Source organism: Ylistrum balloti, unplaced genomic scaffold, assembly GCF_031769215.1.
Source record: "Ylistrum balloti isolate Yb309-2 unplaced genomic scaffold, AGI_CSIRO_Ybal_v1 Utg369620, whole genome shotgun sequence".
Taxonomy (NCBI): Eukaryota; Metazoa; Mollusca; class Bivalvia; order Pectinida; family Pectinidae; genus Ylistrum; species Ylistrum balloti.
The window spans coordinates 352674-366787 of NW_026781891.1; the positions used below are offsets into that span (position 1 = coordinate 352674).

General features: G+C 34.4%; 1 protein-coding gene across 1 annotated transcript; it reads left to right on the forward strand.

Annotated features, from left to right (window-relative positions):
• Positions 1-1927: 1927 nt before the first annotated feature.
• Positions 1928-12781, forward strand: LOC132549550 (N-acylethanolamine-hydrolyzing acid amidase-like). The gene is made up of 10 exons (XM_060213491.1): positions 1928-2115; positions 4381-4481; positions 4733-4802; positions 7346-7472; positions 7877-7967; positions 8347-8426; positions 8717-8889; positions 9289-9351; positions 9696-9791; positions 10871-12781. The coding sequence occupies exons 1-10, from the start codon at positions 1928-1930 to the stop codon at positions 10950-10952; spliced, it is 1071 nt and encodes a 356-aa protein (XP_060069474.1). The 3' UTR covers positions 10953-12781.
• Positions 12782-14114: the final 1333 nt, after the last annotated feature.

The following is a 14114-nucleotide window of genomic DNA, read 5'->3' on the forward strand; positions in this document are numbered from 1 at the left end:
TAAATATAATAAGGACATGTGCTGAGGACCAAGCCATTACAGAAAATGGACTTAACAGGGATAAATGATAGTATACGAACATGACAGAATGTAGTGAAAATTGTCTGTAGTTTTTGTACATCGCTTTAGCGTATCCAGATTGATAAATGCATATGAAAGGACAAGAAGAGTATCAGTTGGACGATGCCAAGAGGTCCAGGAGTCTGTATTGTTTATCAAGTATCCAATGCTTTGTTCAAAGTAATTCTAATATTCAGTTAAGGTTAAGAGAATACAGACGGATAAAAACCGGAGGGATTTTTTTAGTGGGGAATATGTGCAAACATGAAGTATGTGGTCATATCCAGACTGTCTTTTTGTTGGAAATGGAGCCAGAATTGAAGAGAAGTGTTGTGTGCCCATAGGTAACAAACTGTCTACCTATTGCGACATGTGTACATTGTCACGTGTTTGGCACGAGCTCTCGCCTCTGCTGAAACGCCCGACTTCAGCTGTATTTCAGTTCTGCGGTTTCTGTTCCCAAACTTTGTTCTTAGGGTTTCTCAAGGGAACATTCCAGTCCAGTTATGGTTTAAGGTCTAAGCCTTTTGATAATCAGAAAGGAGAATTCGTAGGTTTTAACAATTAATTCTTGACTAAAAGCCATTGTTTCTTCTTTTGCAATCTTTGTTGAGTTTCGCATATGGCTCTTTGCCTCTATGTTATCGAGAAGTCGTTTAAGGAAAATAATGAAGTAACTGCTTTCGTTTCATTGTCGTTTCCAAATACACATCTGGTTGTCAACTGTCGGATCAAATCACTTCATGTTATATCTTGTTATATACAGACACTTCAAAAGTAATTTGGCACTATTCGTCCTCAACCCCAGGCTAATATTGAGCAATCGCTTATTAACTTCGACTGCTGTGTAGACTTAGGATCAGCGGGCCCGACAATATTACCTTAGATGTTAAACTTTGTTTTACGTCCTGACAACAAGTACGGTTGTTTGAAGACGGTGTTCATAGGTGATGAAGCTTTTGTGTTGCAATAACTATGGACAATGTGCCATGAAATCCTACCGTCGAGCAAATAACAGCGAACCGGGGTCATGCAAGAGAACTAGTCACAGAATCAGTAACCTTCCATGCCACGGCAGATGTACGACTAAAAACTGGGAAACATTCGATATTATTGAATGAGTCAATACGAAAAATAACATCAGATAAGATAGCGAATTTGGTCGAGTTTGACTATATTACAATTGAGACAGTAGGTACATTGTCCATAGATTCAACAAGCGGTATATATAGCTGGTCAACCCTTTGGAGAGCAAGCTGTCTTAAAGCCATGAAGAGTCTGTGCATACTAAGCATTGTCTTACATCCGATTCCAGTCAATAGCATTAGTAGTGGAAGGACAAAAAGAGGTTTTAAGTAGTATTGTGTTAAAATTTGTAGTTTAAGAGTACTTATAGTCGTTGGTTCCTGGCGCTGAATACTGTCTGTATATCTCGTTTAGCTCAACTGAGGTTCTGCTTTCACCCAGTCAAATAATCCTAACTGGACTTAATACTACCCAGAAAACCTCGGTGCCTATGTCTTTATATGTTAACACTATATTTACGTTCCATAAAAAAACCCTAACTAATGTAATATGAGTTACATCAGACAAATGTACACATGAGATAACATTTTCCCCTTTGGTAAAATCTTTTAAAGTGCAAAATGAGTGCGTTGTAAATATTAAATAAGGCTGCTTATTCAAACAAGGCCAAAACAAACATACATGAAATATTCTTGACTTCCGCAAAATTTCGATAAAGATATGATAATAAAATATCGAAAAATATGAACAGAAATTCCCATAGTACGTTGCGCATATTAAAGTGCGGCTAGGTCACATGATTTCAAGTATATCACAAGACGCGTATCACATGACCTACAAAATGGCTGTCAAAACAGGGTTTGCTTTCCTGGTTGCTGTTATTTCAGTATCAGGGGTTTTTTCATCATTCGATTCACCCCCAGAAAAGTTTGTGGTTAATCTCGATCTTCCAGCAGAACAGAGATGGACACACGTGGTAACGAAACAACCATATGCGGACTTGATCCCGAAGATTCGACAAGTGATCGGGTAGGAGAGTTCCGGGATCGTTTCTGAAGTTTATAACTAGGTTTTTAGCACATGATAACCGATATGTGGTGACAACTCAGCATCATGCATTCATAATAAACAAATGAACACAACTCAACATGACACCTGGCACCAGTGCCACGAAACGGTTATATGTTTTTACTTTAGCGATCCACACGTTTAATTGCCTCGGCAGTTAATACCTAAATGCATTAATAGACAATACCATACTGTCTATAGTCAACTGTAGTTCGAAGCGTTCTGAATATCCATTATTTTACTTGTTGTCTTGAACACTGCAAACTAAATCAGCTGATACGAGTGATAGTCATCAGATTGTTGGTTATCTTTCCTTCTGTGCTACAAATGACGTGTAGAAGAGCTGTATTGTAATAAGGTGGCAACGATGACGATACTTAGATGTTTGATACTAATATAGTCCACGTTTTCTTTCAGCTAGGTTTTTATTTTTTATTTTCATTAAAAAAATGGAGAAATATTGGCAGGTCTGATAATGTTAATGTTATGAGGTAAATGTTCTATTGTCTTGTACAGGGGAGGCCAAGTGTTTACTCAGACACTCTAAAACCTGCATTTTGATTTACTAATTTGAAGAAAGGACTCCCAAAAAATCATAAAATCATTCACTAAATTATTCATGATTTGTGTCCATGGACACCCCAAAATCACATAAAATTAAGAGTTGTAGGGAAAACCCTGGAGGTCAGTCAGGTATTGACAAGTATGAATACTATATGTAATAGAAGAAAATTCCAGAAAAGAAGGTTTCAAATCTTTCATTAGTTTTTATTCATAGGCTGCCTTTTCTAGATTTTTCGTCTTTTGACACGAAGCTTTCCCTTCTTGGTAGGATACTTTATAATTTGCTATAGACATGGTTTTGTGTTGGGTTTAATTAAAAAAGGACTATAAAGATATCACTTGACAATCTTATAGCAGGGGTATATGTCTCTGCTCAAGATAGCAAGTAGAACAAGGTTTCTTCCAGGTATTACTATTGCATATGATTACCTGTATGTACTTAGCTCAGTGTTTGAGAAGAACTGTCCCTTCCTTGTAGTTACTAGAGTATATGAAAATGTACGCTTTTTGTTATCAAAATGAAGAGCATTTTTCTTATGTTGAAAACAATACCTGTGTCTTTGCTTTGCCCATATTTGAAGGGATATGGTGTCCAATATAGAAAGAAGTGGAAATACAGGAATATTCTTCTGGGAAGGGGAACCTATTTGGTATATAAATAGTGGATCTAGGCCCATCCCCTCCTCCTGACAGGAAGCACATTGTTTAGTCAGAAAAAACTGGCAAATTCTTTAAAATCCATCTTCTTCTGTAAGAATGACAGGATATTATTCAAGTTTGGTCTGGAACATCATGTAGTGAAGAGGTAAATGTGGGTTTGACACCCGTGGAAGCAAAGGAATGGGCCCAATGTGGGAATTATGGGAAAACTTTTTAAATCCTTCTTTTTCTGTTTGGATGATGCTATTACCAAGTTTCTTCAGAGGTATCCTTTGGGAAGGGAAACCAATCGGTATAAACAGTAAGTCTAGGCCTTCTGAGGCTTGAGACACAGGACCCACTTGGAAACATTAAGCACATTCTTGCAATTTTTTTAATGCGTTAATGGAAGGATTTTGTCCAAATTTGGTCTGACAGGGAATCAGTTCTGAATAAACAAAGTGTTTCACCTGGGGCAGAAGGCAGGGTCAGATAGAGGAAAAGCTTAAAAATCCTTCTTCTTTCAAGATGGAGGTGGTATGACCAGTTTGGTTTGAAGAATCCATCGCAACATATGAACAGCTTTTGTATAAATAAGGGAAACCATTGAAATCCTTCTTCTTCTCTTTGGATGAAGGTTTTGTGACCAGTTTAGGTCAGAATTAGCAGCACTTAATTGGGAGGAAATTAATGTGTTTGGTCTTAGCAGTGGTACACCTTAGTCAACTTTCAATTTGTCTGACAGTTACCCTTGTAATGCCTCCTTTTGGATAGGTAAATAAAATAAGAATCAGCTTGACACAAGGAAGTGCATATCCCATATTTTCACATTTTATTCTGAGTGCCATACAGTAGTGTTTATTGACTTGTTTTAAGCTGAGTTTACCAGTAATCTGTGATCACAACAAGTCACTGGTTTGAATTTTAAATCACCATATAATGTAATGGAATAAATCATGTTCAGACACTGTAGCTATTCTAAAATAATTGGAGATATTTTAAGTTTGTGATTTTATTTTGTAGTGGTATGTTGCCAGACCCTTCAGTTGTTTTACCTTTGGTAGAAGATATTGCTGCAGAGTTGGATAGCTATATCAAAAGTCCATATGCTGAGGAAATGAGAGGTTGGTACTTTGAATTCTATTGAATATGAATGATGTTAGATTTTATAGCTGTGTGAAAATTAATGTATTTCTTGATCAGGAATTTGTGAAAATAGTAGAAAAAATAAGTAATTTTCTTAAATCATCCAGAAAAAAAAGAACATGTTTTTCCGCAGTCAGTTTTGGATTATATGACAGAAGCATAAAATTACAGATGACATTCATTGTAGATCATTTGACATTTCTTACTTTTATCTATTGTTTGTTTACAGGAATAGCTAAGAATCTGAATATATCATTAGGTGACATTGTCGGTGCAAATCTTCTGTATGATGTTTCAGCGTAAGTAAACTATTAACTCATTTATCGTTAATTTCTCTTTCAACTAGTTATCAGTATTTGTTAGGGTTTTCACTAATGACTAACAAAAGGCAGCATGTCCTAACAACAAGTAGTATGCCCCAAGTAACAAGAAATTGTTGCTTGTCCTTAGTAACAACCCCATGTGATCAGTCTTTAGTAACAAGAGCTATGATAGCTCAGCTGGTAATGCATCAGAATTACATAACCTCAGGTGACAATCTGAGGTGTGTGGTTCGATCCCTACCCTTTAATGATTTGTTTCCCTGGAAGGTGAGGTCACAGGCCATTCAGTACTGTCATGAATGTGCCTTTGGCGAGACACTTAATCACAATTACTCTGAATCATACGGAACTGAGAAGATGTTAGAGGTCTGTTCGGAAGGGTGGCCTTATGCATAATGTTCAGACTTTTCTTCTCTGTGAAATAATGCTTCTTCGCTGTGAAATAATGCTTTGCATCATTGACGTTATTCAATTGTGGATGTGGTATCAGTAAATTGTTACTGTAACATCATATCATTGTCGTAACAGGTAATCCCCTATTTCAAAACTAAGGGTGAATCTAAGCTCTTACCCTGGACAGGTAAATCCAAATTTTTTTCTGACCTGAGATTTACTTACCCTAGGATTGAGACAAGCTATACATCTTATTTGCACACTTTGAAAATGATTTGAGTGATGCCACTGATGGATCCTCAAAGTGGCACTACTTTTATAAGGTCAAACACATATCCTTACAATTTGTGTTATCCTCAAAACTGAAAATCCTGTGTTATCATCAAGGCTGAAACTAATCTTAATCCACAACTTATTCCTTCAGATATTCATAAAATATGAAGAGTTTAATTTTATGTGACATTTTATTGGTATGTACTCTAAAACTATATTTTGTGCAAGATTAAATCACAGTGCGTGAAGCATTTGAGGTGTGGGCCTCATCACTATTCATACACCATCCACATGATTTGTTTACTTGATAATCTTTCCTCTGGGATTGAGATCCCCCTATCTCACCCTGAAGGGAGTGGAATATTCAATTAATCTAACACTGGAAAAAAACAAGGAATTACATGCTTAGGTTTAGAGAAAGTGAGATTACACAGACTGGAATTGTTAAGTTTTTATTGACCAATTTGTTGTAATGTTTGACTTGTACAGGTTCTGTACCAGTATTGTAAGACTTGTTTAACTTGTACAGGTTCTGTACCAGTATTGTAAGACAGTATTGTAATGTTTGAGTGACTTGTACAGGTTCTGTACCAGTATTGTAATGTTTGTTTGACTTGTACAGGTTCTGTACCAGTATTGTAATGTTTGTTTGACTTGTACAGGTTCTGTACCAGTATTGTAATGTTTGTTTGACATGTACAGGTTCTGTACCAGTATTGTAATGTTTGTTTGACTTGTACAGGTTCTGTACCAGTATTGTAATGTTTGTTTGACTTGTACAGGTTCTGTACCAGTATTGTAAGACTTGTTTGACTTGTACAGGTTCTGTACCAGTATTGTAAGACTTGTTTGACATGTACAGATTCTGTACCAGTATTTTAATAGTTGGTTGACTTTTACAGGTTCTGTACCAGTATTGTAATGTTTGTTTGACTTGTACAGGTTCTGTACCAGTATTGTAAGACTTGTTTGACTTGTACAGGTTCTGTACCAGTATTGTAAGACTTGTTTGACTTGTACAGGTTCCTTACCAGTATTGTAAGACTTGCTTGACTTGTACAGGTTCTGTACCAGTATTGTAAGACTTGTTTGACTTGTACAGGTTCTGTACCAGTATTGTAAGACTTGTTTAACTTGTTCAGGTTCTGTACCAGTATTGTAAGACTTGTTTAACTTGTTCAGGTTCTGTACCAGTATTGTAAGACTGTAAGAGGTTCTGTACCAGTATTTTAATAGTTGGTTGACTTTTACAGGTTCTGTACCAGTATTGTAATGTTTGTTTGACTTGTACAGGTTCTGTACCAGTATTGTAATGTTTGTTTGACTTGTACAGGTTCTGTACCAGTATTGTAAGACTTGTTTGACTTGTACAGGTTCTGTACCAGTATTGTAATGTTTGTTTGACTTGTACAGGTTCTGTACCAGTATTGTAAGACTTGTTTGACTTGTACAGGTTCTGTACCAGTATTGTAAAACTTGTTTGACTTGTACAGGTTCTGTACCAGTATTGTAAGACTTGTTTGACTTGTACAGGTTCTGTACCAGTATTGTAAAACTTGTTTGACTTGTACAGGTTCTGTACCAGTATTGTAAGACTTGTTTGACTTGTACAGGTTCTGTACCAGTATTGTAAGACTTGTTTGACATGTACAGGTTCTGTACCAGTATTTTAATAGTTGGTTGACTTTTACAGGTTCTGTACCAGTATTGTAATGTTTGTTTGACTTGTACAGGTTCTGTACCAGTATTGTAATGTTTGTTTGACTTGTACAGGTTCTGTACCAGTATTGTAATGTTTGTTTGACTTGTACAGGTTCTGTACCAGTATTGTAATGTTTGTTTGACTTGTACAGGTTCTGTACCAGTATTGTAATGCAGGATGACAAAAACATGATCTGGCATGCCCGTAATCTGGACTTCAGCTTTACAGATCTCCTTAGAAACATCACAGTCTTTATTGACTTTCAGAAAAACAATCAGGTATGACTCCCGATTCGTACAATTCTAACTCCATGATTAGATAATATAAATGATTTACAGACCCAAAACAATCCCATCATATTTTGTGCTTTATCTTTTAACTCGCTGTTTATGACCCAACTATTTTACCCCTCATGAATATGAAGGTGACGTCATGTATTAGAGAAAGCTGGATGTTCTCTGTTGTTGGTCTGTGACACATGAATTTCATCTGTCAGTTAATTTTCTTCTTACAATGAATCAGTTTTTTTTTTGTAAAGGATGTTGAAACTTGAAATTGAGGTACCTGTCCATAATACATCCTGATATGTTCTCAAATCTACCAGTATATGTCGATATTATGTATTTGTTTGCACTGTGGGTCATTACATAAACAAAATGTACTTGATTTGAATGATTTGTAGACTGTCTACAGTGGAGTGACCTATGCTGGATACATTGGTCTAATGACTGGTCAGAGGCCTAAAGCATTTACCATTACAGCAGATGAGAGAGGTTTTTATATATACACATATATACATCAGTGATGATTGAAAAAAAAATTCAAAGGAGACTTAATATAGTCTTTGACATTTGTCTCATCCTATCATATCTTATTCAATAAGATTTAATGAAATGGAAGGAAAAAGTTGAAAGTTGGCTTGCTATGAGAAAAAATAAGCAATATGTATTTTTTTTTCATAAATTGTCATTTTTGTCTATAAATGATAACTTTGTTTAAAATTGCTATGTATTACAATTTACCTACCCGGTAAATGGTTTATTTGGAAAGTTGGAAGTTGTTGTGTTCAGATAATTTTTCAATGAGCCTTAAAGCAATTCAACTTGTGTTTCATGTTAATTCATGCATTTGTTTCTGATTTTTTTTTAAAAGATATTGGCAGTTGGTGGATGAACTTCCTGATTGGTATAATCCAAAGAGATGCTGTACCTGTCAGCTTCCTGATAAGAGATGTAATATTCTTTGCTTTATCTGTATTTCACCTGCTTGTTGAAATTAAGATGTACATATCACTGTTCCCAATTACTAATATCTGTAAGAATATCATTTTGTTATGATGATGTTACTTTTATCAAATGCTACTCCTTAAAAAAGGTAAATAAACAAAAAAAAAAAAAAAATGTAAAAACTACTTTTTCCTTGTGATTTTTAAATAATTTAAATTTTTTTTTTTACTATTTCAATACTAAATTACTTTTTTTCATGTTTTTTTAATCTATTTGTGTTTTTATTAACTACAAAGACACTGGAACAGAGCACAAACTATGAAATAGCTGTAAATAAGCTGGCCTATACTACAACCATGGCGTCTGTGTACTACATTGTGGCAGGAGTTAATCCAGGGGAGGGCACTGTCATCACCAAAGGGCGTGAGGTTCCCATTGATATTTGGACAATTGACCCCACAAAAAACAAGTATGCCTGAATATATTAAATTTTAAATCTGAATTTTTTCCATGAATATGAATGTGTTTAATCGGAAAATAGCAGGTGCACTCCAAGATCACTTAATCTAATTTTTGGATAAATAAATCATACTTTTTAATTTTGTCAAAGTGTATGATCATATCAGATGAAGAAAAAGATGTATCTTTCAATATCAAGAATATTTTCAATTATTTTATTTGTGTTGTTCAGGAATATTTGTAAATATTTTTTTGTTGTGACCACATTGAAAAGTCAAAATTGAAATGTGCTGTATCCTTGCATCAGGTAGATAGATGTAGAACATGATTTAGATTTTCAAGGCACAGAAATGTCAGTGTTATGTATTATACTTACAATATATTCAATTGTATTTTTGTGAATTGTCAGATGGTTTGAAGTGGAGACAAATTACGACCACTGGACTAACCCTCCTTCAGATGATGACCGTAGGTCAGTACATCAGGATCTAATTTATGATATGAAAGAAATATCGCCAATTAAAATAAAATTGAACATTTTTATTTATGGACATATATTTGACTCAAAAAAAAAAAAAAAAATCAATTAAGTTCATTTAAATAATCAATTCAATGAAAAAAGAAGAAAGAAAAAAATTTTTTTTCAGTTTTTAAAAAAAAAATTAATTTAATGTATTCGTAACTCTCTCCACAATGAAATTATTATTTTTTACATTGAATATAATTTTGTTTAAGCAAAAGTACCAGCGTATTACTACATATTGTACTTTCTGTTAAAGACATTACTATATATCATTACACTACTTATATCTACAGAGATCCAGCGATAAAAGCAATGAAAACCCTTGGACAGAAAAACATCAACAAGGCAAACCTGTTTAATGTCATGTCAGTGGTACCTGTGAGAAACAAGTGAGTGTTAATGTCAAAGACTCTCCATTATTTTTACTAAAACTGACATACGTGCCTTAACCCTTAAAATCTGACAGGGATACCTGACCCGATGATGTACGCTATACAGGACAAGTCTTGTCTAAGTTTCGCTTTTGCTTGTTTCATCTTGAATGAAATTTGATGTGAAGCTACAGTCAATGGTTTTGCCATCTTAAGGCGAATATAACAATGGATGAAAATGAACAGTTTCATGCCAGGATAAAAGAATGAGAGGACAAAATACGTCCCTGAATGCAGTTATGCTGCTTTGTTCCTGATGCAGTTTCACTAGGAAGTTCAAAATACCTTAATGTATATGTAAACAATGGAATTTAACAGAACTTGCTACAAATTTTCACCAAGAAATTGGAGTGAAAATTATTAGAAAAATGTCAAAGGTCAAAGTTATGGTTTGAAAATTTGTGAAAAAAAGGGCTTTTAGATTTGCATGAAAATCTTCCCAATGAACACAATAAACTCGTACATAATCAACACAAAGTCTACATACAAGGTCGTTGGCAGTTTTATCATCAGTGCGATGAGGTCACGCAGGATCACATGGTAGAGAATGTGTAAAGAGTAGGTGTGTGTGTGTGACAATACACTGTAAATATAAATATCTGAACTTAAACCTTAAATAAACGATTGAGGCAGAGATAATTTCTTTTCTTCAATGTCAACTTTGCAGTCCAACATGGAAAAGTTAATCTTGATTCAATAATTACTCAATCTTTGTCAATCAGTACAATTATATATTGAGATGTAGAGTAGAAACTGAAATTCCTTACCCACAAGCTTATTCACCAATAAAATTTGGAAAAATATCAAAAGATAGCAATATTAGTTTGAAAGTGAAGATTTCTGGTTACGACATCACCTATCCATTTCTCACTTAATCAAAAATTCCTTGTTAGTTAAATTAATTCATTGAAGTTGTCAAGCAATAAAGTAGTAAAGCAGTGCAATACCTCAATAATAGATTAGGTATTGTAAGAGCAGGTATACAAGATGTTGAACATATTCCTGTTTCAAAATTAAACCATTTTAATTTGTTTTAGCCATACAACATACACAGTTGTGATGTCTGCTGCCCAGCCCTCGATCATGCAGGCCTGGATACGACATGGAGATGTCTACTGACCAGGGTCACCTCACTGTAGCTAACTCTGTTGACTACTCCAAAGTTTCATGAACATTCTTTTGCTTCAAGAAGTACCTTGTGTTTCTCATCGGAAAAGAATTTTCCTTATTTTAATCAATGTGTTCCAGCGGATTGAATGTAGTTAAGGAACATTCATTGAACTGTGTTAAGAAGACATTTACCTGTAATCCTTACTGCCCCCAACTCTCTGTAACCATAGTAACACATGGTGACCTGAGTGATTTTTCTAATGGCTGCTACAGTCCCTCTTATAATGCAATGTTTTGAGTTGTCTATAACAACTATTACTATAATACATATCCTGATATGAACTTCATCTTGTTTTTCTTTGCAATGCTATTTTTTCTTGTCAAAAGTAAGGTTTGAAAATGCACTCATAAATTGAAAAGCAGGTTCGTTAAAAAATTTTGGAAAGCAAAGGAAGTTTAATGAAGTGCTATATTGGTAACCATTTCTTTTATGTGTTCAGCAATTGGCTTAAAGAGTATCTGTAAAGTTGGTATAAATTTCAACAAAGACAAAAACTTGGTTCATCTGGTTTTAGGTTAACAAACCTTATGATGACCTTGATAACGAAAATGAATCCAAATATCAATGTATGAAGCTAAATATCATATTTCACAAAATATCTCTCTATTTAACTATGAAAATATGTGTATTTTTGCATCAGAATGAAGAAAAACTGTTCCACAGAATGTATTATTTACATATGTATAAAACGAATGTGATTTATAATTTTTGATTAGCCCTCATACTGGTTGATTGATTAAATCAACCCAAAGAGACAGAAATATCAATCACAAAAAATAGAATTTTTGGAAAATCATGCATGGGAAAGCTCAACTTGGGAAACTCTGACTTTCCCCCAAAATAGTGGCATTGTAAGCGAATGTCTCCACATTTTATTTAAAGACTTTTCATTTTTTTTATTCTGTAGTACAAAAATATGACAAAAGCATTATGAATCATGGTCTCTCTGTTGTTAAATACCAGTTATGTAATGGTAATTGGGCTTATGAAAAGGTATGATTAGGAAACCAAATTGGTATATACATCATTCTATATTTTAAAATGTAAACTTCATTGTATTTAAATCAAAATTCTAGTCTCTTAATTCATTATCCAAGTATAATATGTTGTATTTTTATGTATGTCAGTGTTATCACTTGTGTCTTTCACCCCTAACAAATACTCTCTGCTATAGTGCTTATGTTTAGTGCTTAAGGTTGGTGACAACGATTATTAAGGAGCAAACCATGACAGATAGACTGATAAGTTCCTGGCTGTTTTGCCAACTTTCAGGAAAACTGATTAAGCATTTCTATATTGCAATATAAAGGTTAAATTCACATGTAAGACATATCTAGATAGTGTCGATTTTACATGCTAAATACAGTTGTTGTTTTTTCATGCATGAACTGTGTTTTAAAAATAAAATACAGCAGGTATACATGAGGAACTAAGTCCTCAGTGTTTTCATGTACAAATATTTGTCATATTTACAGTACACAAACAATGTGAAATGTAATACAATGTTCATATCTTGTGGTTGGGACAAGTCCCTGTATTTTCATGAAAATTTAACCTTTATGAATTGTATGACAAGGAAACATGCACTTGTTACCTGTATGAAAATGTCTTACAGGTGAACCTTTCAGCTTTATCCACACGAAATATGTAAATGTGACCTTTCACCTCTATATAATTTCAATCCATATTGGTATTATTTCTGTTATTTTAAGATAATTTTTGGTTATGATGTTTAATTAAGTATATTTTTATAATATAATAAAAACGATACCACATGGACATGTTTTGTTTTGTCTGTTAAATAGTATTTAGAAATTAGCAAATTGGAATTTGGAATTGGACAGAGATTCACATGGATACTAAGACTAGGAGAATAAGATCCTAGTAATACCATGTTCTCAAAGTGTTGGACTGGGTAGGAACCACTTACACTGCCAGACATGCAAAGGAGTTCAAAACTTTTTTTCCCACGCTGAAACTTAGTATTTTTACCTTGTAATGGCGGCAAAAATATTGCCCTAAGTCCTTGCTATCTGCATACCTTCAAATCTTGTGTTGCAAGTTTCTCCATCAGCACACGTACCGGCACATCTCATTCAACCATCATTTGTGGGTTTTATCACAGACTTCTCAGTTTGCTTTTCGTGACGAGTTACGATATCAAAGCTGCTATCATTGCCCCAACAATTGTATTTGTTCTGACATTAAATTGGCATGTTTAGAGTTTACACACACTAAGGAAATCTGCTGGTTTGTAACCTCGCTCTAACTAAAGGTAATGTGCATTCCATTTTCTCACAACCAATCGCTCAGTACTTCAATTTTCGATGCATGCAGCCGGAACAGTAAATTTGATACAGAAAATAATGCATGTTCAAAATATCGTAATGTAGAAAATTCAATTTTGGCGATTAAAGTCTCGATATTTTCGCTATTCAATAGCTGAAGAGTAAAACCTCGCTCTATTTGCACTGTGAATCACAATACCAGGAGAGGTACTGAACAAAAAAATCTGTATAAAACCGGTTCAGGCATTCATACATCCGCAATCAGGTCAGAATTTACTTAGGGTAGATGTAACCAAAGTGAACACTTGACAAGCATTCGTTTTCCTTATATGATATATGAAGTAAGATACACCGTTTATTGGATATTAACCCTGCTAGATTCTGACCTTATTCTACCTTTCACCTGTTTAAGAGTATCTGCATGGACATCGATTTTGAGTTGGAATCAAGCTTTTTAAATTGGTTTCTATATTCCCTTGTTGTTATTGGTGTGATCACGGTTCATGGTTCGTGGTTTTTGACTTCATGACAAGTTTCCGACCCTTCTTTCTGCTACAAGGAGGCATTTGAATACACAAATGTCGGTTTTCAGGGAAACAAACCGATTTTAGAACCTGAACAACTACACTTACTGACAGACATAAATAATCCAATTTGTGTCAGTTCAGTAACATTTTCACGCAGTCTTCAATATGCAAAATCTGCATGATACAGTTTGATCTTAACTGAATCCTCGTTTATGTTTACGAGAGATAAGGTGCTTATAACGGAGAGTAGCAACTGGGTTGGAACCTAGTACGCCTCTGATGAATGCTGTATTAA

Excerpts from the sequence above, each read along its gene's own strand:
- LOC132549550 (XM_060213491.1), top strand. The coding sequence starts at position 1,928 with ATGGCTGTCAAAACAGGGTTTGCTTTCCTGGTTGCTGTTATTTCAGTA. Across the intron at positions 2,116-4,380 it reads AAGATTCGACAAGTGATCGG|TGGTATGTTGCCAGACCCTT; the intron begins GTAGGAGAGTTC and ends TTTATTTTGTAG. Across the intron at positions 4,803-7,345 it reads CTTCTGTATGATGTTTCAGC|GTTCTGTACCAGTATTGTAA; the intron begins GTAAGTAAACTA and ends TGACTTGTACAG.